Raw genomic sequence first — 24,001 nt, forward strand, 5'->3', positions numbered from 1 at the left:
CCAGTATCTGCTCAAAGCATCAAATCGCAAACTGTATTTCTAAATCTACATGTACCCCAGCTTTCGTCTGCGCGTGGTCTATAACCGAGTGTTAGGTTCTCTTCTTCCCTTCAGTTGCATAGTGGACGCTGGTCTCAACGTCGAGAGATCACATGTTCTAATCAAAAACCACAATGATTCCCAGTACAAATATAATGCAAGTTACAAGGTGACAAGGACTTTACCTCTAAATCTTGAGGTAACCCTAGAGGATCACTAATTTTTACACGCGAGAGGTATTTGCATACTATTGCGTAACACGTAGGTGAACCAAGAGGTCTTGGTCACCCTCATCGGCCTCGTCATCGTCCTCATCCCTGTCTGGGTATATTAATATGCGCATCATTCGGGCTGTCCAATGCATCCAGGTCCTTAGAATGGCCCAGCTTTGCCCTACCACGATAAGATACCGACCGTCCCCATCTTCATCGTCATCGTCATCATCTTCTTCGTCGTCTTCATCCTCATCCTCCTCATCTTCATCGTTATCATCGTCTTCACCATCGTCTTCGTCCTGATCGTCATCTCCATTCTCATCGTCCCCATGCCCTTTTTTCTCATCGTCATTATCCTCCGGGCATATCAGAATGTGGACTATTCGGACTATCCAACCCACGCAGCCACCCTGAACGACCCAGCCTAGCCCAATCAAGACCAAATACCGAGGCAAGCTGCGAAGGGGAGCGGGCAGCCCAATCAATGGCAAAAACCCGTTCTGATCGTACCAGCAGTCGAGGCTATCCGCTATGTTGGAGACCAGCTGCCAATAGACGTTGATCATGCAGCGCACCAGGAACGCCCAGGCCAGGAAGCGGGCCTTGTGCCGCCACACGCTCCGGGACCTGAAGTCGTCGTCGGACACCTCGTCGACCCTCGCTTGCACGTGGACCCGGCGCTGGCGCTGGGTAAAGTAAACCCTAAACTCGTGCACGATGCACAGCAGCAGAGCGTATAGGCCAACGATGTCGAGCAGGGACCCCGACTCTACACACGCGAGATCGCGCAGGGCGGCGAGGAGCCCGTCCGCACGCGCCCCAGCCCAATGCTTGAACCAAGTATTGATGCAGAAGGCGAGAGCATCCCAGGCAGCGAGGCTGCGGTACGACGGTACGCGCCCCTCCCGCTGCCACCAGAAGAACAGCGGAGAAACGAGCAGCAGGGCGCCCAGGTCGTTGGCGCAGGTATGGAACGCCCGAAGGACTGCCAGGCCGATCTTTTGGACGGCTTCGGGGTTTCTCAAGATGGCGACTGAGAGGACCCCGAATAGGCGGGGGTTTCGGTTGGTGCGTTCGCCCGCGTATGCGCATACTAATATCCAAGTTCCGACGAGTGCGCCACTCAAAAAACCCTCGAGGATGCAGGAGATGATCAACGTGTAGACGTAAACGGCGACAGCGTGGATTATATTTGCCGGTGTATAAATCGGCTCAGACTCGACATCGTCGTCGACGGGTGCGTTGTCGTCGGGACGCGGATCCATTTCTGGATTAGCGAGGATTGCTCAGAAACGATCTCTGAGGAGGCAGTGATATAGGATAGCCGTCTGATGCGAGATTGCAAGGGAGGGTATCCGTAAGAAGAGTTGGGTTCTCATGTAGGAACACGCATTTGCGCTTGAGGTGTGTGTAAACCAGGCACAGACCCTATCTCCGAAGGAGTCGGGCCAAAATACTTGAGGTACCTCAGATAGTGTTGTCTGTTCCTCCCAAACTGAGAACCTTTATTCTCCATTCCGTGGCTCTTATAAATTCTCTTCGGCAGTGATGGGGACCACACAGACCGGTTCCAGGAATCCGGGAAGATTATTAAAGGTGGGAAAACAGAAGGAAGTGAATAGGAAATGCGGGTCTCAATGTTGAGTCTACACTGAGACAAGAAACAATGCAGTCACTTTTGTTCTCTCGCGGTTGCGGGTAGAGTGTAGATCGGGAGGTGTTCTTGTTAACTAGAAGTCGGAATGGCCGAAGAGACTAGAACCATGAGCATGCAGACTAAGACTAAGTCTGTTTCATTACCTGACTTCCAGGCAGCCCTAAACCTCAACCCTCCGGCAAGCAACTCCAGAAACTTTAATGTGTATCGTTCATTGATTATTTCCGCCAAGAAACTCGTTGAAAAGTCGAGTAGCATATAGGTATTCGTCACAACCACTTCCTCCAGTGGTGGGCGAGCAGGAACAAACAAGTTCAAAGAAGTATGCAACTTTTGGTGTTAGAGGTCGTAACTGCACCGATAACCAGTCCCATCCTCGTCAAACACTTGTAGATGGCGCGAGATACACCGGCCTGAGGTGGTGGTAGTCGCCCTCTTGCCCCAGAATCCCTAGAATAACATGAACACAACCCCAAAACTGACATCTATACTTCCCCCCTACATCTTTTTAACTGATCTGTGATTGATTTAGCCTGAGGTGGGCCTCTGCCAAGGGTGATCCGAGGGTGAGCCAGCGTCAGCCAATGGTACCCACCAAGTAAGCAGCCAAATGTCACTATCCGACTCGCACAATTTACATAAAGACAGGTAGGCATACGTCTGCCCCCGACATTCGGATTACGACTGACATTCCCACCTTTTCCATCGATTTCGCGAGTCAACAGAAACCACCGAAACAAATCAAAAACTTGAACATGGCTCAGGCGACAGGCGAGCAGCTTCCAGCCCTCCCCGCGGATATCACTCCTCAGTGGCTGGGGTTGAAGCTTGGGCATAAGGTTAAGTCTATCGAAAACACGCGAAACATCTGGGGTACGGGCAGCAAGCTGTTCTACACCATCACCTACGAAGATGAGAGCGGCAGCGACGATAGGCCGACGCACGTCTGTGTCAAGGGCGTCTTCAGCCCCGAGATGATTGAGGCTCAACCGTGGACCGTCAGCTTGGCACAGCGTGAGGCGGATTTCTTCTCCAAGGTGGCGCCCAACGTCAAGGACATGATCTACCCCAAGGGTTGGTGGAGCGGGACAAATGAGAAGCAAGGCATCGCCGTCATGAGCGACCTGGTCCCGGAAGGCTGCACCTTTCCGGCCGAGGTCGCTTCGTACCCGGTCGAGAAGGTCAAGAACGGCGTCGAGCAGTTGGCAGGTCTGCATGCGCAGTACTGGGGTCAGAGTCAGGAAGATCACCCTTGTACGAAATTCCCGCTCCCCTCTTTTCTCGCCGGCCTAAGCGATTTCGGATGCTGACAGCCCCCCTCCCCCTCCGACAGGGATCTGGAACAACTACGATCCGGCCATGAAGTTCATGTGCACGCCGTGGGACGAGGTGGTGCGGACCCCGGGTCGGCCCCCGCTACCCGAGTACCTGATGGATGGCAAGCGTTGTAATGAGGCGCTGGACCGGTATTACGCTGAGCGCAACCCCCGGTTCCGCACGCTGCTGCATGGCGACACGCACATTGGCAACGTCTACTTCACTGGAGACGGCCGTATTGGGTTCCTGGACTGGTCCGCCTTCCACTTCGGCTCGTGCTTTCACGACATCGTCTACCACATGACGGCCATGCTGAGCGTCGAGGACCGCCGCGCCCACGAGATGGAGATCCTCGACCACTATCTCGAGACTCTGCACCGCCTCGGCGGGCCCAAGTTCGACCGCCACAACGACCCGGAGGTCATGATCGAGTACCGCCGCTCCTTCATGACCAACGTCATCTGGCTCATCTGCCCCGACGGCCTGCAGACCAAGGAGCGCGTTGCGGCCTTGTGCGAGCGTACCGTTGCTACGTACGACGACCACAAAGTTATTGACGTTATCTTGGACCAGCCAAAGCCTGTTGCTACTTAAGAATGCGATCTTAAGATAGCGGCGCGGTAGTATTAGTATTCTATGTAACTATTTTCACCACATTTGGCCCATGATGACGATCTCCGGTACCGAGAGCGGTGATCTACACTACGTGGAGACCTCGCTTGAACCCACTTCCAGAGTGACAGACTAGTGATGAATCCATCCCAAGCGAACCTGGGGTCTACCCCTGCATATTATTGAGGCCGACGCTAGTCGACCTCCTTCGTATGAAAGCCGAATTTAACACTGTCGTCCTCGTGCTTTGAGAGTTGAGGCTTGAGAGACTGTCCGATTGCTGGCATACCTTTCCTATCTTTCTTTAAGATAGGCCTACCCAACTGTGGGACACACTGACACAAATCGAAGAAATTGACTATTCCTGCAGACAGCTTAGTAGTAGTTTGAGGTTGATGTAACGGACGAGTTTCGTCGAATTTTTGTTGGAAAATGTGATAAATCTGCAGGACGTGCGTGTCCTCAAGTTTACCAACAGCCGCTTATCTAAAGTCCCTATTTGTTTCAATTCTTTTATTCAACATGCAAGGAAGCAAGTGGGAGTACTTTGGTAAGCAATGCCGGAGAAACAGTGCTATTTGTTTCGCTGTATCGACCACTTAGAAAAGCGCACTTGCATGTGCTCAGTCTAACATATGGCACATAGGTTTCACATAGGCAGCCACTCACGTGACGTTAAGTGCCGTCTTTGTTTAACAGCTCTCGCTGGAACAGCGAAATCGTATATCGCAAAGAAAAATCCGTTTGAATATGAAGATACTGCGCCCTCTACTCTGCTTGACAAAATCTCTGACACCTAGTCAGTAATAAAGATGACAGCGTGACGATACTCAGGTTGAAATAATGTTAACGGAAGTGAATACCTCTATTCGAACCTGCAAGTAAGACATTGCCTTTAATCGTAGCAAATAGATCACGTAAGTGCAAAATAGTGTGAGCTTCGTGAGATGGATAAAACGCGCGATTAGGACTTGCTCAGAAGAGGCAATCAGTCTTCTTAGTTCATGGGAAGCCATCTCGAAGACCCTAATGGCTCATCTCGCTTTGGTAGCTTCCCGAGACCCTCTACTAGGCTAATAGTTCATCTACTTTCCACCCAGTGACACTTTGGATCGAGTCTCGGTTTAAGGTAACTAGTCTCGGTATGACTCAGCACCTTTTCAGCATAGCTCCTATCTAATGAACATTACCCTATAAATATACTCGCAAGTTTGGTAAGTACGAACCGAAAAAGGTGTTTCAGACATCATTGGTAGAGTATCGAAAGAGGGCTGGCGTGGTCGTCATTGCACGGCGCGAGGAGGAGGCGTAACGCCCACGGGGATGCCTATACCCTTGGCTTTTGAATTTCCGGCTTGGTATTCAGAGGCCGAGTATGAAACGACTCGTAATATGCACTACAACCAGCTGCGACGTATGAACCGCGTCTGAACCGAGCAGTAAACCTCCCGGTTTGGGAAAGCCTCGAGCTCCTGTCCCGATAGACCCTTCAAAGGCTGCTTCCAAAGCTACATATTGATAAAAGTCCGACTCCGTGCCTGTGGCTGAGTAAGGCCGCAGAGAACAAGGGCGCGTATCAGGCTGTTGTTGGCTGCATACCTACTTGGGGGTTTATCTCCATCTTCCCGATTTTCTGTCGGGAAACGTTCCAATTACATTAGTGGTCCCGGCCGCGGGGCGGAACAACCGCTACTTTTGAACCTATGGCCGCAGTTATGGCCGAGCTGAAAGCGGTTCGGGTTGGCGGCTAACACCGCCCCCGATTGCTTCAGAGGGGTCAGGACGGCCAAGACAGGCCGGAAGAGAACCAAAGCCGTTTCGCGACCATTCCCTCGGGTCGGGCGGAGTAGATAAGCGTGCCGCAGCTACTCAATGAGATCCGCTCGCACATGGCCTCCTGGCAGGCCCCTAGTCAAATCTGCTACCAACAACTTGATTACGCCATCTCCTGCATTACTTCCAACAAGAGTTACTGCAGGGGTGTAGAAATGACCAACCACGTCTTTTCAAGATGCCTGAATGTGGGTAACTCACCTGAGGCTTCTTGTGAATGGTGTGGGTTATCGGTCGTTTCTATCCACGAGGGTTATACCTGTCTGCCTTGTCGAGGCGTCGGGGAGGCCGAAAGCTGCAGGGAAACAGTGCCGATCCAGGCGTCTAAACTGCATTTGAGAGCCTTCATCGAAACGTGCTCAGATCGAATCATTTACCGTCATAAGGCACCAGTTTTGTGATATAAATGGTCCTATTGCACGACCAAGCTCAATTGTTATCCGCATAGTTGAGCTCAGCCGTCAGCACCAAGCATCTCTCTTCCAATTCTTTTCCTGCAACAGATATAACTACCCTAAATACCAATTATCTCCCTCTTCATCTTTCCTGATACCCTCTTTTTGTGTTCACATTTCTTCTGTCGCCCTCTTTTACGATTGCCCGTTTCTCTTCAGCCGTGCCACGCAGCTTCGACAGAACCATGGCCCGACCCAAGGCATTTGATTTTGAGCGCCAGCATGAGCCCAAGGTATCACGCCTCAGTACGTCACGCCTCGGAAGTTATTCCGAGTCACAGAACGATGAGTCGCAGGTCAACTCAGCCGTCGACTCTGTGCCCGACTCTCCGTATTACGACCCAGAGGAGGATGAACCCCAGGATAAAGACCTGGATAAACCCCAGGAAAAAGAGCGGGATAACTTCGTTCTCGAGAACCCCTTTGATAGCGACAGCAGCAGGATCCTGTTCGACGCTATTGACCGATTGCAGTCATGCGGCGTAAGCCAGGAATTGGCAATTCCTCAGGTAATACCTTGAGAACCATCAGTGTTGAACCAAGCTGACCACTATCGAACGCAGCTGGTCATAGTCGGGGGCCAGTCTAGCGGCAAATCTTCACTGCTTCAAAGCCTGACTGATATCCCGTTCCCAGTCGGTTCCGGCTGCTGCACTCGCTTTGCTACGCGAATCGTGTCGCGCAGGACAGCACCCGGCAGCGAAAATGCAGTCAAAATCACCATCGTCGATCCCGAAGTAACGGACATTTTCGGCTACCCGCCAAATAATTCTTACAAACAATACCTTCATGTTAGTGATCATCTGGGAGCCGAAGAGTTCAGCGAAATCATGGAAACGGTATGTAACATACTTTGTCAATTGGATCCTGTCCGTGCCTGATGTTGTGTCAAGATATCAACCACATACATGGGCATAAAAAGAGGCAAAGGCGTTCACACGAAGAACTTCGCCCCTCAAGTTCTCCGCATCGAAATTTCAGGCCCATCCCGGTCACACTTCAGCATTCTTGATGTGCCAGGTATATTTTCGTATGCCCACGATGTCAACGAGTATGAGATGCGTGGCGTCAGGAAGATGGTGGAGGAGTATATGGGACAACCCGCGAACATTGTTATGTGAGTAGAGAAAAGCACCTCAGTCGCGAGGCACAGGACTAATAAGGTTCAGTTGTGTGGCCGCCGCTACTGCAGACCTGTCAACCCAGGAGATATTCGAGATGGCTACCAACCTCGTTGACAAGAAACGGCTTGTTGGGGTCTTCACCAAGTGTGACAGGTTGGAAAACCCAGCCGAGGTTCGTAGTTGTTGATTAGTGTCGTGCTGGTCAGGAGCTAAGCTAACTATCTATAGGTGATTGACATCGCAAGCGGAAACGGAAAAGATTCTGATAAATCCATGAAAGACGGCTGGTTCGTAGTTCGAAACCGTTCTGAAAATGATGGCGTCGATTTCGACGTCAAGGAAGCTGAGCGCAGGCTCTTCAGCCTGCCACCTTGGGACAAGATACGAGAGAAACGAAGGGGTTCCAGTATGCTCCAGGAGTATCTTGGTGACCTTCTCTGCGCCAAGATCCGTGGCAACTTTCCCGCCATCCAGGATTCTATCCGGAAGCTGCTTTCGGATGCCGAAAACTCCAGAAAAGCTCTCGGCGACCCTCGCCCCAGTCACAACCTTCGTCAACAATACATCAGAGACGTGATTGAGAGATACCACACCACTGCATTCAAGACACTCAAAAGCCCGGGGTCTTTGTCTGAAGAGTCACTCCGCGTCAGAGGACTAGTGCGAGAAGCAAACGAGAGCTTCACAGCAGAGATGCATGATAGTGGCCACACCTATCTCTTTGAAGACCCCAACATCGACCCATTGGCACAGCTTGCCGAGGCTGCATCTTTTTACGCATCCAAAGCCTACCCTGGATCCAATTCCAGCCAGCCCACCTTGCAGGATCGTGGAGTCACGCCTCCTTTGACGCCGCCAAAGAAAATGCGAGTCACCAAGCAGTTTCTTACATCTCAGAAACCCAGTGTGACGCCACTCGTTGAGGAGATCCGTGAACAGCTCTGCATTTGGCAAACAACAGAACTCCCAGGACTGGTGAACACAGACGTAATCCAAGTTCTTTATAAGAAGCAGTCGGAGCACTGGCAACGAATCGCGGAACACCACATCGAAAGCATCGCAAGAGACATCGAGACGGCATCTAACTGGATCCTTGAAGACGCCTGCTCGCCAGACAGTTGCTCAAGCATTTTATATGAAGAGCTCTCCCGCGTCCTCACCCAGCTCCAGCAGCAAGCTAAAAGAAAAGCACTTAACGAGCTCAAGGAGCATTGCCGCCGGGAGCGAGAGTCTCATCTTCAGACCACTGATTCGAGATTTCAAGAGAGACTGCAAGCGTTGCGGACCACACGGCTTCTGAAAGCTCTTCATTCTATTCCGCCTGCCAAGTCTGGACAACAATTGGATACTGACCACACAAGAGTGTTGTTCCACCATTTCCACCACTCGAACGAGGACAACATGGTTTACGACGTGCACGACGTCGTCAAAGTCTATTACCAGGTACTTTCCATTTCTAGTCTCCCGCCTACTATCAAATCACTAACCTGGTTTCAGCTGTCTCTTGAGGCCTTCATTAGATACATCACGAATGATATCATCGAAGACTTCATTTCCTATTCTCAAGGGCCGCTAATGGGCTTGTCGACCGACTGGGTGTTGCAGCTTAGTGAAGAGGAGGTTGAGAAGCTGGCACGGGAGGATGAAGAGACTCTGCACAAGCGGACGCACTTCGATGGCGTTATCGAGAGGCTGAGAACCGCGCATGAGATCTCGGAGAATGCCAGGATTCAGACCCGAGGTCTTGAGACATATGAGACAGCACGAAATGTGTGAGCGAATGAGCTTACAACGGGTTCTCCGGATTGGAACGAGGCGGCGGGACATTGAGGATGAGGTGGTAAGAGAGGATGGTCGTAAATGTCTGATGTAAGAAACAGAGTTGCCTGTACAAGTATATAAGATTGAGAGGAACTTGGCGTATGACACTGGTGCGGCATCCAACCGGGAGCCTTCCAGGATCATGAGGAGTCAGATATACGATACGAGCGTGTAAACAAGACTTTATCATTTCCCGCGACATGGCTTAAAACAAGGAGAGAATAGTATAGCCGAGAGCCTAAGACATTGCCACGAGCTTGCTCGCGGCGGCCTCTTCGAGCTTAGGTGCCCCTCTGTTGACGATGACGACCATTAGCTCGATCCTGCTTGCCCTGGCACCGACAACCATCCTGGCCGACACCGCTGCAGACTATGTCCCGCCGCCGCTCGTGATTCGGACCACGACCACGACCCCGGAGACGAGCGCCGTCGGCAACGTCGCGTCAACCTCGACCTCCCCTCCCGCAACAACAATAACAACAGCAGCCGCCCCGTCAATCACGGCGTCGCCCGTCCAAACCGTCTCCGCGGCAGCCTACGACCCGGCTGCCTGCTCCTTCGGATCCAACGCGTACTGCATCCTTTCGGGCGCGCCCGTGGTGACGTCGGGCCTCGTCGCCGTCGCCACCGGCATCCCGCCGCGCCGGAGCGGCGAGAGCTACGAGGTTCATTACAAGCAGTGCGCGCTGGCGTGCAGGCCAGGTCGGCTGCGCCAGCTACGCGCTCGACCGGCCGGCAGCGGGCTACTGGGCCTGCTCTTCGCCGTGGCGACCGGCATCGCCCCCAACACCGCGGGCGACTACGACTTCGAGCCCGCGTACCAGCGCTGCGCGAGCATCTGCGCCCGCATCGCCGGCTGCCAGGGCTACTCGCTGGACCGCCGCGACGCCGCCGGGTGGACCTGCAACTTCCACGGCATGCCCGTCCGGCCGTACCTCGCGTCCCAGACCTTTTCCGTCAACAACCGCGCCGTCGTGCGGATGAGCATGCTGTGCTACGACTGTCCCGCGCCGGGGCCTTGGCCTCTGGTGGTTTCGTCGGCGTCGTCGTCGGCGTCGTCGTCCCCGAAAACGTCCACCATCCCCTCCGAAACGGCCGCCGCGGCACCCCAAACAACGACAACGCCGACGTCCTCGGCGCCTCGTGCAGGAGCTACGCGTGGGTCCCGGCCACGAGCTGGTGCGGCGTGTACTCGGCCGACGTGTGGGCCGCCGTCGGCGGGCGCGCGTACAGGGACTACGCCATGGACGAGCCCGGGTGCTTTGGCTGCCCCGCGGGCGTGGCCGTCAGGTACCTGCCATTGTAGGCCGGTGGCTGCGGCCGTGGCGGTGTGAGATAGATAGTGTTGTCTTTTGGGTAATGATGGGGGGAGACGGGCGAATTTCAGGTTTCCTTTGTCGGGGCTGGGAGGTATCAGAGTGGTGTGGTCGCTAGTCATTAATTTTTAGGACATACACATGTATATATTCGAGACGGGCACATGCTTATGTAGATAGTTTTATTTGCTTAAAAAAGAGCAGAGAACCATGAATTGTTACGTTACCTTCCGACCATCGTCAATGGTCCTCCGATATGGGTTGTCTTTAGGAACCCGGCGAACGCATTGCCGTCGAGGGCCTCCTGAATGGACCCGTGTTGACACCCGGGAGACATTCCCATCAGTGACAATGTTAGAGAGACACGGAGACTCAACCCCGTCTGACGCGGACCTAAAAAGAATGCCCAGGTGTGGCCGGTCTACGAGGTGCCACGAGAACACGCTCGATAGCGGTGTCCCATTGCAGATCTGCGTGAGTTGACCCGTCCATAATGCTACCCCCCGGAGACCCGTGCTCGGACACGAGAAGCAGCCGAGTCCCTTAAGCACAATCAATGACGTAGGTGAGACAGGTTACACAGTTGCACAATGGCAGGAGGTGTTGTACAAGCCTGCAAGTGGTGTCTAGAAATGCATCAAACCCATCCCGTCACGCCAGTAATGACCGGCGCCATCGCATCGCGAGAAACACGAGAGCAATAACTCGACGCCCTCTGCGTCGAAACCTTGCCAATGAGCTCAATGTCCGAATGCGACAGGGGACGAGGGCGGCGTCCGTCTGGCTGCCCTCATGGTCCTGCGAAGAGCGTGTTTGCCATGCTGCAGCTAGCTGGCTGACTTTTGTCCGCCAAACTGCGCATTGACGCAACCCTAATAGGCAGGGCGCTTTTTTTTGGAGAGCGGTCCAGGCCCCGGCAGATCTAGGGGTGGTGGGGGACCAACAACCCAACTGCGCGTCACGATTGCACCGACATGGGGTCCTCGGAGCTGAAAAGCCAAGTGCGCAGCTTCGGGAGGGGGGCCCATCGAAATCATTGAATCCTCCCGTCTTGGCGGGGGACTGGGCTTTTTCGTGCTTATCTCGGCGAAAGGGGTGTGAAGCACATCATGTCATGGAATGAAAAACATCATTGACGTGTGACGTTGGAAGCTGAACCCCCCCCGGGCGCGTTGGATACTCGTCCCTCTCCGTGTCGTGTTTGTCCAACTGCATGTCTCCTGCTGGTGCCCCTGGACAGTGCCGAGCTAGCGGGCGCACCGCGGCGTCTGAGCTGCGACCCTTTCTCCGCCGTTCCGTCATAAAGCTCGAAGCTGTCTGTCGGGGTTTCGCCAAGCTCCTTGTTGGTGCGCCTGCAACCGAGCGTACATGGTAAGCTTTGCATGGCATCTAAGTCGAACGCGTGCCCTGCGACGGCAAAGCTCGCTGGCCGCCGTTTGACGCGTGTGTATATACATATATATGTCGAACGTTGGATCAACGATTCGCGCAGATCGGGTCCAAGAATCCTCTCTAGTGCATCACCAACTCACTCATTGATAGCACGCCCGTCTTGGAAGCGTGTTCGTCCGCAGAGCTCCAATTTGCACTCAAAGCTCATGACCGCAGCTTGATACCCGCACCTATCGATCTCGATTCGAATTCTGCCAAGCCTGCACACATTCGAAGCTGAATAGAAAAAAAAACTCATCATCATTCGCGCCGACAAAGATCACTCACCGGAAAGGGGGGAGAGGAGCTGACGCCAAACTCCGCGATGGCCGAGCCAGGCAAGGTGCCAATAGGCTTTTCGGCAGTGGGCGATCGCCAGACACGTCTCACCCCGTTAGCCGCCCACGAGACCTCTGGAAAAGAAAGTCGACAAGTGCCGGCGGACGGGGCGGGTGCCGCAGCCGGTACGTGCGGTACCGGCTCTGAGACATTGGCCGCTCGCGGCGGATGCGACGAGCCACTCACGCCTCGCACGACGCAAGGCATTGGTGCCATCCCTCCGCAGGCGTGGAGGATCTCGGAAAAGCAACACGTGGCGCCAGGCCACCAAAACCTCGCCGCCGCGGAGGGTAGGGGAAGCATCTCCCAGTTTTCAGAACCATGGCAACCCGCGACACCAGGAAATCATTCGGCCCAAACGACAGAGCGACGATTTCCCGACCCGATGGCGGACACAGCCGGACCAGTGCCAGCGAAGGAGGCGAGAGACGCCGTCGTCGATAAGACGGCGCCAAACGTCGACGGGACCGACAAGCCGGGGAGCACCTCCAAGCCCGCGCCCGGGCTCGAGAATGTCAACGCCAACGCCTTCAACGCGAACCGGAACCTGCCCGGCGTCTCGTTCGCGGCGGCGGGGCCGAGGTCGCCGCTGACCCATCCCAACGGCGTCCCCATCTTCCCGGACCTGTCGACGGAGCAGCAGCTGACCGAGTCGTCCGAAGCGACGACGCAGGCCGAGAGCTCCATCGTGGCCGACAGCGACGAGGTGGCGTCCATCTTCGACGGGACGGAGCCGTCGGACGACGGGTACGGCAGCGACGTCGCGACCAACGCCAGCACGTCGATCGAGTCGTCGGTCCGCGACTACATGTACGAGAACGGGCGGCGATACCACCGGTTCCGGGAGGGGCAGTACAACTTCCCCAACGACGAGATGGAGCAGGAGCGGGAGGACATGAAGCACGCCATGGTGAAGCTGCTGTGCAACCAGACGCTGAACTTTGCGCCGATCGGGGACTGGCCGCAGCAGATACTGGACGTGGGGACGGGGACGGGGGCATGGGCCATCGAGAGTGAGTAGACTCACGCAGGACTGCGGTTGAAGAACAGATGCTGACGACGGCGGCAGTGGGCGACCGATACGAGAGCGCGACGGTGCTCGGCGTCGACCTCAGCCCCATCCAGCCGGACTGGGTGCCGCCGAACGTCAGGTTCGAGGTGGACGACGTCGAGAGCGCGTGGCTGTACCCGCGGAACCACTTTGACTACATCCACTCCCGACACACGGTCATGGCCATCAAGGACTGGGGGTCCCTCTTTCAAAAGTCCATGGAGTGAGTCCGTCCCATGACGGTGATTTCAGAGCAGTGCTAACACGACGACGGCAGACACCTGAGGCCCGGCGGCTGGATCGAGCTCCAGGAGATCCACCACTTCCCGCTGTCGGCGGGCAACGCCATGTCGGCGGCGCACCCGGTGGCTCAGTATTGGGGCTACGTGGTGCAGGGGCTCTCGAACCTCGGCATCGACCTGAACGCGGCGGCGGGCGACCGGCTGCCCAACATGATGCGCGAGGCGGGCTTCATCAACGTCACCGAGCGGGTGTTCCACGTGCCCATCGGGACGTGGCCGCGGAACAGGGTGCTCAAGACGGTGGGCATGTACTGGCGGACGATCCTGCTGGACGGGCTCCAGGCCATTGCGCTGGGGCCGTTCACGCGGGGGCTGCACTGGTCGGCGGAGCAGACGGAGATGTTCCTCATGGGGGTCAGGAGGGCGTATCACGACACGTCGGCGCTGATGTACATGCCGCTGAGGATCATGTACGCGCAGAAGCCGACGAATATGCGGTAGACGATGCTCTTCTGCCAAAGGGAACAGGGCAAAACATGCGGTGACCGGGTGTTCTGCAGACGGGCTGAGCGTGCGCCGTCACGGACGCATCGATTCGCCAGGTCCGCCGTGTGTCCAGCCCGCGTCTGCATTGTGCAAAAGCAACCAGCCTCTTGGCGGAGGGGAAGGGGTGAGGATGGAACGGGACAGGGTGACAATCATTATTCGAATAGAAGAAAGATGCTGCGAACAAGCTGGGCGGTAACTGTGGATGCCTTCTGCAGCATCGAATGGATGTGTGTGCGTGTATGTATTCGTATGGTCGTATGGTCGTATGGGTAGATGGTCGGGAGGAAGAGGACGGCGACGGTGACGAATGAATGTGAGCGGGATTTTGGGCGAGGGAGGACTTCTCAGGACGTTGCGCAGCGGGTGCAGTTGCATCGAGGAGGGCACCTGCAGGGATTGGGAACGACGTTTCCAGTTCCAGCGTGGCGGGACGCCATGGGGCCCCCGGCGGACCCCACTATAAGCCGAGATTGCGACACGGCGATAGGGCAATTCGTGCCGTGCCTTTCAGGTGGTCGAATGCCGGCGTCTTCATGGGGGGAAGGGGGGAAGGACCGCTGTGGGTCGCTATGGGAGCTAAGCATGCACCCTTTGTATTCCAAGGTAGGTAGGTAGGTAGTAGCCATGCCACAATACACAATGGCAGTGACGTTCCCCTCCTCTCCTGCCTCGGAAAGCTTCCCACCACGGACACACGGACAGACACCCACGCCCCGTCAGTGGACTGACTGGCTGACTGAGCAATTCAGTGATTGCTGGAGTGACATTCATCTTCACCGCTACATCCCATCTCCCCTCCCTCTGCTCCCCTCTGCCGTGAGCTCCGTCCGAACTGACGCCTCCCTCCCACCACACAATCCGAACATGAGGGACACGAAAGCAGGCAAAAGGTACCGGGGGTTGCAGAATCACCCGGCAGGGGGGGACGGAGAGTTCGCCGACGAATGAATACGACGCTGCACTCCTCCCATGTCGCCGGGTCCCGTTTGCCTTGGGCATCCCATCCCATCCCCTTTTGTTTCGCCGTCTCTCTGCTTACTGAAGTACATCCCACCACGTCCTCGCTCGACCGCCCTCTCGCCCATGATGCGCATTTCCAACAATCCCATCGCCTGCCCGCCTCTGCACTGCAGTGTTGGACACTGCCATCCATCGTCGATGCCTTCGGGACCGTCGCCGATCGGCCCATAAGGTTACCTCCGAACGGGAGCTTTTCAGCCCTAAGCCACCTGGGGAAGGGAGGCTTGGAAACATGCAAAAGAGTACAACAAACGCAGACGGCAAACCTTAGCCCCATGGCGTCGCCTCCCAAACCATGGGCCGGCGCTAGTCAGTCGATGTCGTCGCGACGATCCAGCACCCATCCCCGTTCCGTCCCGCCCACGCCCCAGGGAACGAGCAAGTCCGTTTGTCTCCTCGCCGCCGGGCCGAGTCCCATTCCCAATCCTATTATTATTAAACCGAGAGACGTCCCCTCCCTCCTTCCCAAACTGCCGGGTCTTCGTGTCTCGGAGACTTTTTGTCTCCTACCTGAACTTCTTGACGTCGATTGCCGCGCCATTCTCCACCTCTTGTGCAGCGCAACGCAGCCGATCTTGGCCTGATATCTGCTTCTGCTACGTGAACAGACGCACGCCCGTCGCCCGTGTCAATCACGTCCGGGTCCGTGTCCTGTGGGATTACCCGTGCCACAGACCAAATATCGACCCGACCAGACCATCCATCGTGCCGTCTTGCATCGTGGGACCGCGGGGCGAACGGTCGACACTCGCATTCTATTCTAGGCTTGCGTCCTCCACCAACAAACACCATGAACAAATTGAAGTTCAGTAGCTGGCTGGGAAATGGCTCGTCGTCCGACGCCGCCACAGCCGAAGGCGATGAAAAGAAGAAGCAGAACCGCCTCTCCTTCTCCCCCTTCGCCGCCCGATCGGCCGCCAAACCCACGGATCACGTCCCCAGTGGGGCGCCCGTCTCGCAGAATGCCTCCGTCACGGCGGACAGCCCCTCGCCGCCGCCGTCAAGGATGGTAGAGCTCGCGAGGAAGATCGCCTCAGAGACTGAGAAGCTCGACAAGTACATGAGAGAAAACGGCCTGCCGACCCCCAGCTTGGAACCTGACGGGCCGGGCGACTTCCCAAAGCTCCCCATCGACCTCCAGAAGAGCCGCATGGAGATCATTCACGCCACCAGGGAGCTCGAGGCTTTGGCCCACGGCCCCAGAGAGGATGTTCGGTGGAAGGCCTGGGGCGTGAGTGGACCCCCAGCAACCTCTGCCAGACGCGTGCGACTAACCCGGGGAAAATAGTATCAAGATTGCCTGAGCCTCCAGCTCATCAACCACTTTGGCCTCGGTGAGCAAGCAGCAGGAGCTGCCGTCGTGCGATGAGGATCTGCCGCTGACCCAACCCAGCGAAACTCGTGCCCGTCGACGGCACCATCACGCTGGCCGAGCTCCAGTCCAAGACGTCGCTGGACGCCGTCAACCTGGCCCGCATCCTCCGCCACGCCATGACGAGCCGTCTGTTCCGCGAGCCGTCCCCCGGCGTCATCGCCCACACGGCGTCGTCGCGCCTGCTGGCCGAGGACCAGCCGCTCCAGGACTGGGTCGGCTACAACCTCGAGGACAACTTCCCGGCCTCGGCCCACGTCCTGCAGGCCCTCAAGGCGTACCCGGAGGCCACCTCCCTGACGCAGACGGGCTTCAACTTCGCCTTCGACACAGTGGGCCAGGAGCCCATGTTCGTCACCTTCGGCAAGGACCCGGCCCGTGCCCGCCGCTTCGGCGGCGCCATGGTTAGCCTCACCGGCGGCGAGGGCTTCGAGGTCCGGTACCTGGTCGACTCGTACGACTTTGCCGACGTCGACGCCAGGGGAGGCACGCTGGTCGACATCGGCGGCAGCCACGGCTTCGTGGCCGTCGACCTGGCGAGGAAGTGGAGGCGCATGAAGTTCGTCGTGCAGGACCTGCAGAAGACGGTCGACTCGGCGCCGAGCCCGATAGCCGACGACGCCCAGGTCGCCGAGCGCATCCAGCTCGTGGCGCACGACTTTTTCACGGAGCAGGTCACCAAGGACGCCGACGGTAAGTGGCGAAAGCGCCCTTTCACTACCTCTCCCCTGTCCCCCCCTCCTTCTCCGTGGATGACGGGGTATGGCATATAACAAAAACCACTAACACCCCTACCCCAACAGTCTACTTCTTCCGCTGGATCATGCACAACTACTCGACGCCGTACGCCGTCTCCATCCTCAAGAACCTCGTGCCGGCGCTGAAGCCCGGCGCGAGGGTCGTCATCAACGATATTTGCCTGCGCGAAGCGGGCCAGGAGGCGCCGTGGGACGAGCGCGTCATCCGCAGCATGGACATGGTCATGCTGGCCGTGCTCAACGCCCAGGAGCGCAGCGAGGACGAGTACCGCGCCCTGTTCGGGGCGGCCGACGCGCGGTTCGTCTTCAAGGGCGTCTCGCGGCCCGACGGGTGCCGGATGAGCATCATCGAGGCCGTTTGGGACCCGGAAGGCGGCAGGGAGGAAGATGCGGCCGTCACAGGGGCGGGGGATCCGAAGGAGGGCGGGGAGGTGAAGGGGGGTGAGGAGGAGGCGGCGAAGGACCAATAACTCCTGTGACTTCATCCATGTTCCCCCCGTCAGCGATACCCCATCAATAATAGCTAGACTTGTCCAAAGGCCACGCAGAGGCCGGCTCATAGTGTCCATCAACTCGATTACATATTCACAGCATCGCGAGAGCACCTGAGACCACTGATTCCTCCCTTTTCGAGAGTAGCGTGGCCGGCCCGCCGGGCAATAGTTGGCGGGCGGGTCCAGCAAACATCCACAGTCGCGAGTGGGACGCGAGAAGCCCCCCCGTCCGTTTGCTTGCATCGTCGTCAACCCGCCCGTACGGATACTTGAGGCGGCTACGGAGCACCCTGGTCACCAACCCCGGCGAGGCCTGCTGGCGAAATGGCATCGCGTCAGATTTCGGCTGCTCCCAAAAAAGTCATACTCTGAAGATTCTAGGTTCGATCCCTAGGTAGGTCGCAATATTCTTTTGCATTTTCTTTTTATGCAAGTAACTTTTTTTTCCTTCCCTTTCTTTTCTTTTCTTTTTATTTCTTTTTTTCTTTCTAGACTGAACTTGGGCTTCTTTCAGTGGGGTTATTATTCCTTTTTTCGATTCTTTTCATGTTTTTCTTTTTGATTTCTAGATGGATGCCTTTGTAGCTGCGCAGACACTGCAAACCTTGTGATTGCAACCTGCAACTCGCATCCCGAAGTGGCATACAGACGCGCAATCATTCGTCAACTCAAGCCACCCGTAAGAAGTTGGACTTAGATACGGATGAAGATTACAAATTCCCAATCCAGGACCACTGCCGTACGGCTGTGTGGGCCCGGCAGCTCCTCGGGACCAAGTTGTGCTTCTTTTCATCAGACGGCTGTAATGTGTGCATGTAAACCTATCGAGAACCTCGTCGTGCTTCGAGACTATTTGGCCAGTGCTTGTCAACTCGTCCCCCCTTCGGCATGTTCCTCGCTATTCTAACCTTGTGCATCTTTGCAAACGGGCCGGATGTTCCAAGTGCCACTTATTTCCAGTCCGACACGAGGAAACGGCTTACAGAGTCTGCTATCATTTGCAATTCGACGACGACTACTACTAAATTATTGGGAGACCGTCCGGCCGTTGCCATGAATTTGAAATGTTATTGAGCCTTGGAATCCTCAAAACTCTCATCCGGCTCTAAAATATACCACTACAGGAAGTTTTGTCATGCGAGGTTAGTATCGCTAGATTCGGTGGCTGCTACATCACCTGGGATACGGCCTCGAGATCCGGTACAATGTCATGGTGTCGGTGCTTTGCCCAACCATCTCTCGTGCCAAACGACAATTGGCAATACAATGTCCTTCACGGAGTCATTGAAGTCTTGGAAAATTGTCGGCCCCTCTAAGAAAATATGAATTCCACCCGAGTCTTCGTTCTCAATATGCAAAACTCACGGGACGAACACTCCCAGCCACGCCGGCCAAGGCGATGGCGTAGCCAGCGCTCAGGGGTATACGCAAAGGAAGGATATTGAAGTGGAATAGTAGGGATGGCTGGATGCAAAACACCACAACACACCCAGCGACTACCACGCACCCTAGGTTCCGCCTACCATAGAGTGACTTCCCGTCCGCAGAGCAACAGAAGCGTCAATTGTCTGTCAGAGATAGGCTTGATCAGGCCTATTCTGGCCAGACAATCGCACTTTCTGGGCTGCACGGGGAGGGTCGAGAGTTTGCCCTGTTGCTCAGTGGCCACCTCCGCTACGGTCGCACGCGCGCACGAGTGAATTCGTAGAAGATCTCCAGATTACGCAAAGAAAGGAGTATTAATGTAATGATGTCTGCCGATGTCTGATCAGGCTCAATCTGCTCTGATCAGGCCTAAATACCTGCTGATGACCAAGGAAAAGACAGGATGGCGATGCATCCAGGGGTAAAGTGGCCCTGCTGTCTACATGTCCGCATGGGCCGCGTGGGTTGAACCCCGCCCCATTCCAATATGTGTAGATAGATACCTTTGAAACGAGTCCTATCTCACAGCCGTATTTCGGTTCAGTAAGTTGACTTCAATAAACAATAAGCAGGCGGCCTTTGTTTCCATTGTTTTCCCGCTGCGTGTCGCCGAAGCTGCTGGCCGACTTCCCCGCCCTGTGGACCCTGTGGCGCGTCGGGGACGGGGACGGGTGGCGTGCGGTGCGCGAGTTCAGCGAGGACGAGAGCTTCGAGGCCCTGGAGGACCGCATGATTTGGCGCGTTGCTGGCGGGGAGGTTGCCCGGTATGTGCTTTGACCGGGGTGAGGGGGCGGGAGGGTGGAAGGTGGAGGGGGAAAGTAAGGATAGACACTCATAGCGGTAAGTAGAGTGCTTGGCTTTGTATGTACAAGTCAATGTTTCGTGATCTTTCTCCCTCGTTGATGGAGTCATCCTTTCTATTAGTCCGTCCCACCTATCAATCCACCCCAAATATTTCCTTGCCGATTCCTCTCTTGATCCCAACTTCGTCCTTCTTGGCCATGTTACTTCTTCAAACCCATCTTCAGATGATCGGTACTACGACACCGGAATCTTACCTCACGCAAGATGCTTCTTGATGGAGACATCACAGGCCAAGCGAGTAATGTAGATAAAAACGTGATTCAATGCCTTGATCCCTGACGGTAAGGCCAAAGGCCGCAGAGTCGAAGCGTGGTAGAGAAATTTCTAATTAGGTGCAAGGGATTCGTCGTACTTCCCTATGAGGATAGTGGAACATGAATGTAAAGAAAATGAAGTGGTATCAACTCAAAACTCCATGTTTCCGATATCCCAAACTCCAGAAAGAACCACATTCCTTTGGTGAGCTCAGCAGCGGTGTATAGACCGGGTAGCCCAAGTACCCCACCCGCCGGATGCCCACTCTCCATTTCCCAAAGGCCCAACTAATCGTCACTCATGCACATCTCGATGTACTTGGCAGCGATGTGCCAGAGCATTTGGGAACCTATGTGAGTTCCCTCATTGACTTCCTCCGCTCCAAAAAGACAGGTACAGTTTCCGGTCCGGTCAAGGCAGATATCAATGTGGTAATTTTGTCGGTCCTGGTCACTGACCGCACCATGGGCATTTTCGGTAGTCATTGGCGGCATGAATAATTTGCCGGTTGACACTTGGTAGTGGAATCGTACCACGCTGCGTGAGAGCCATTCAGGAAGGGGTGAGTTTTGTAGGGTGATGCGCATTTTGATCTTGTCCAGTTTTGGGAAGACAAGCACGGGAAGCCGAGAGACGGGGTTGGCTCGCACGCCATTTCGGACGTTCTCATAGTCCTCGAGCCTCAACCGCGCCTCGCAGTATTTATCATGAAAACTGATAATTCGGGTGATGTTGCGGTTTTCCTGGGTAAGCGTCGGTATGATGATCGAAGGCCATAGCGTGGAGCTCTGGCCCACCCATGGATTTCCCGCAGGGCCTTTGACTGTGCCGATAATGTGGCCAGCAGTGCTTTGATTGAAGTAGGTGGCGACGTGGAAGTATGGCCTGCCGTCTGCGCTGTCGAATTGGGCGGGGGACATACTGGAAAGCTCGGTTCCATGACGACTGAGTCCCCAACGGCCCTCTGGGGCGGTCCTCAAGTCCAGGCGTAGACAATGTTGAGCCACATTAATGTTTTGGATTCCATCAGCTGTCTCACGAAGATCTGAAGGGGTCAAAATCCGTATTTCAACCAACAGTCTTGCAGGTTGCAGCTCGAAGGCGCTGAATTTGAGAGGACGCATTCGGATTACTCCTGCACCAGTTGAAAGGTTGGTCGACTCCATGTTTAAAGACCAAAGATTTCAAGAAACAAGTAGACTAATAAGGTTTGGGAGTGATGGGATGATGTTGGATTGGAAGGATGGAAGAAAGAAAGATGGAAGAGATCTAGGTTTTAAAAGGGATTTCACCTTTTCAAGCAGACACCTGCAAAAGTTTTCATCTGGCTCGCTTAGTACTCTTTGATTTAAACTGATGCGTGTTTTGCAACCCTACGCTTTCTCACGCCCTTCTCACGCCCTTCTTACACCTTTCTAAACATTCACTATAAGCCTTGTTATAGATAAGATAGGCAGGAGGGGGCAAAAGGCGCTTAGCAAATAGAACACTATAGAAACAGTCTTAAGTTTTTACTAAATAGGAATAAGGTGAACAACAAGACTATTGTTAGTAGTATTGCAAGTAGAGTGAAGCGTGTAGTAGCTTTATTTCTAAAGTCTCTAACAAACTATATAAACAAACTGTACTGTTTCCACCTAGGACCACCTACATTGATTTACTTTTAAAGTCTAAATGCCTTTTTCCAGTTTTATTTTAGACAAGATTGAGTTCAAGCACTCAAATTAAGGGGGATAGCTGTGATTATTGTGGCCCATCTCGGCCAAAAAGTCGGCTGACTCCATTTCAAAGCCAGAGTTCCTTTGAAGAACAAGTGCATATGAACTTTGGAGTCATGGGATGCCGGTGAACCGAGAAAGAGTCAAAACACAGAAAGACAGGAAGGATAACAAATTTTGGACATATTCTTAATTTCCAAGGCAGCACTCGTAACAGTTCTTCAATCAAGGCACAGCAAAAGAAGTGATTTGTCTAATTGTATTTACAAAGGCTGGAACTCACAAGCTCTGCATGTTCTCCTTGGACTGCTTCTCCTTCTGCAGCTAGAATTTATTTTGTTTGTTGCATCGTTCTTCCCAGCGTATGTCACACTGTTTGGATGCCCTCCTCTACCTGACCACCCAAATTCGCAGATTCCCAAAGTCACAGATTTGGATGCTGGCACCTCGTGGAGCTCCTCGACATGGGATCGATGCTACGATTGGGAAATCTAGGGTGATATTCATCGACCTGGGCGGTGTAAAAGACAACATTCTGGGTTTGCCGTGCGACAGGTCTGCCCAGGAATGCTGGGAGAAAGTTATGGGCTTTCAACTCGACTTGAATCACTTGGTAAAATCGAAGCGAAGTAGAATTCATGCATCTCCGTACGGCCTCATTGTTCCAAATATGAGAAGTGGTTCGGTGAAGAACCCCCGAAACCATTTGGCAAACGGCCACCTTCATAAGAATGACATTCCCCAAGCTCCCAGCCCCCCTCACCACAGATTTTTTGGTACATCATGCATACAATTATCCCGCAGACGCAAAGCAACATACTTTGCCGCAATGTGCCAGATTAGAAGATCATCTGCCTCGGCTTTCCCATCCAGAAGTGTCCATTTGTCCGTGAGCGGCTCGGAGCTGTCGTTTTGGAGATCGATGCGTATGATGAAGCGGGACGGAGGGTCGGGAAAGTCTTGATGGGTCGTCCTGACCGACCGGGAGCCTTCGGCCAGGTCGGGGCCGGCCATCTCGAGCTTGGATGCGTAGACCGAGCCGGAGGGCAGCAGGTAGCGGAAGTTCACCCCGACGCTGAGGTTGTTGAGGCTGTCCTCGCCGATGACGCCGTCCACCATCGCCTGGAAGCCGGGCTCGAAGGCGAACAATGTGACGACCCAGATGGACTCCAGGTTGGGGAAGCAAAGGCGAGGGAGACGGGCGACACCCGAGTCCTGGAAGTCGACGTCGACTTTGGCGTCTTTGGCCTTGTCGTAAGATCTCACGCGGTCCATGAAGTCGAAGTCGTGGAGGCGGACGTCTCGGATCTTCGCTTTCGCCGCCCGCGGCATCGCCGGCACGTCAATCAGAGACCCGAGGGCGTGGTAGTCCAAGTGCGCCAGTGACTGCGTCCGCTGGGCGGCCGGGGATTTGTACATGGTCGTCGTGCCGAGGACGAGGCTGTCGATGAGCGGGTTCAGGTAGACGTGGTCCTCGGGGCCTGCGTTGGCGCCACCGGCCTGGGCAGCGGGCTGGCCGAGAAGACGAGTGTGTAATCGTAGGAACTCCTGTCGGCTTTCTTGGTTGACGGCCGAGATGATCGGAAGTCTGCCTGATCGGCATACGAACGCGTCTCGCCTAGGTTCGGCGGCAACTAGTCGAGCTCCACCCTCCAGCGTCATATGCCAGATTCTGAGGCGTAGCTCGGCTGGGAGCGACGCGAAGAGATCAAATGCCAGGAGACCAGACGGCATGGCGGCTGCTTGAAATGCGAACAATTTGGGACTGAAAGATGCGATTGAATTTGAACGGACGGAGACTGTTTTCTATTTAATCAACCTAACTGCAATTACGCACTGGTCTAGTAATGCATCTTGGACCCCAGGATCAAAACACCATGAACCCGCCTAAAAAGAAAGACGAAACAAAGATATCTGCATCATTAAAAAAAAAAAGAATAAAGACGAACCTGTAGTATCAGCTGCTTGTTTCATTTGCACGGGAAGAATCATACTGAAAGGTTCTTTCGGAGAGGTAGTGTCATGTTGTTGGGAATTAAGCATAAGAGCACAAAGCACCAGGAAAGCAAGCGGCGCAGTCAAAGGCTAAAATCT

At 54.9% G+C, this 24,001-nt stretch overlaps 6 protein-coding genes across 6 annotated transcripts; 4 read left to right on the forward strand and 2 right to left on the reverse strand.

Annotated features, from left to right (window-relative positions):
* Positions 1-286: 286 nt before the first annotated feature.
* Positions 287-1,519, reverse strand: EsH8_III_000992 (uncharacterized protein; the record flags this gene model as incomplete). The annotated part of the gene is made up of 1 exon (XM_083262717.1): positions 287-1,519. The coding sequence occupies one exon, from the start codon at positions 1,517-1,519 to the stop codon at positions 287-289; it is 1,233 nt and encodes a 410-aa protein (XP_083123204.1).
* A 1,147-nt stretch (positions 1,520-2,666) lies between these two features.
* On the forward strand, positions 2,667-3,822 carry EsH8_III_000993 (kinase-like domain-containing protein; the record flags this gene model as incomplete). The annotated part of the gene is made up of 2 exons (XM_083262718.1): positions 2,667-3,165; positions 3,245-3,822. 2 exons carry the CDS (start codon positions 2,667-2,669, stop codon positions 3,820-3,822), a joined length of 1,077 nt encoding a protein of 358 aa, XP_083123205.1.
* A 2,491-nt stretch (positions 3,823-6,313) lies between these two features.
* Positions 6,314-10,379, forward strand: EsH8_III_000994 (P-loop containing nucleoside triphosphate hydrolase protein; the record flags this gene model as incomplete). The annotated part of the gene is made up of 8 exons (XM_083262719.1): positions 6,314-6,637; positions 6,692-6,967; positions 7,022-7,245; positions 7,298-7,424; positions 7,481-8,695; positions 8,750-9,024; positions 9,390-9,996; positions 10,059-10,379. The coding sequence occupies 8 exons, from the start codon at positions 6,314-6,316 to the stop codon at positions 10,377-10,379; spliced, it is 3,369 nt and encodes a 1,122-aa protein (XP_083123206.1).
* A 1,766-nt stretch (positions 10,380-12,145) lies between these two features.
* EsH8_III_000995 (S-adenosyl-L-methionine-dependent methyltransferase) lies at positions 12,146-13,953 on the forward strand (the record flags this gene model as incomplete). The annotated part of the gene is made up of 3 exons (XM_083262720.1): positions 12,146-13,172; positions 13,229-13,433; positions 13,488-13,953. 3 exons carry the CDS (start codon positions 12,146-12,148, stop codon positions 13,951-13,953), a joined length of 1,698 nt encoding a protein of 565 aa, XP_083123207.1.
* A 1,858-nt stretch (positions 13,954-15,811) lies between these two features.
* Positions 15,812-17,621, forward strand: EsH8_III_000996 (S-adenosyl-L-methionine-dependent methyltransferase; the record flags this gene model as incomplete). Its single annotated transcript, XM_083262721.1, has 4 exons — positions 15,812-16,252; positions 16,310-16,355; positions 16,415-17,086; positions 17,197-17,621. 4 exons carry the CDS (start codon positions 15,812-15,814, stop codon positions 17,619-17,621), a joined length of 1,584 nt encoding a protein of 527 aa, XP_083123208.1.
* Positions 17,622-22,666: 5,045 nt separating this feature from the next.
* EsH8_III_000997 (2EXR domain-containing protein) lies at positions 22,667-23,641 on the reverse strand (the record flags this gene model as incomplete). The annotated part of the gene is made up of 1 exon (XM_083262722.1): positions 22,667-23,641. One exon carries the CDS (start codon positions 23,639-23,641, stop codon positions 22,667-22,669), a length of 975 nt encoding a protein of 324 aa, XP_083123209.1.
* Between the last annotated feature and the right edge of the window lie 360 nt (positions 23,642-24,001).

This window comes from Colletotrichum jinshuiense, chromosome 3 (assembly GCF_051148585.1).
Source record: "Colletotrichum jinshuiense chromosome 3, complete sequence".
In the NCBI taxonomy this organism is placed as follows: Eukaryota; Fungi; Ascomycota; class Sordariomycetes; order Glomerellales; family Glomerellaceae; genus Colletotrichum; species Colletotrichum jinshuiense.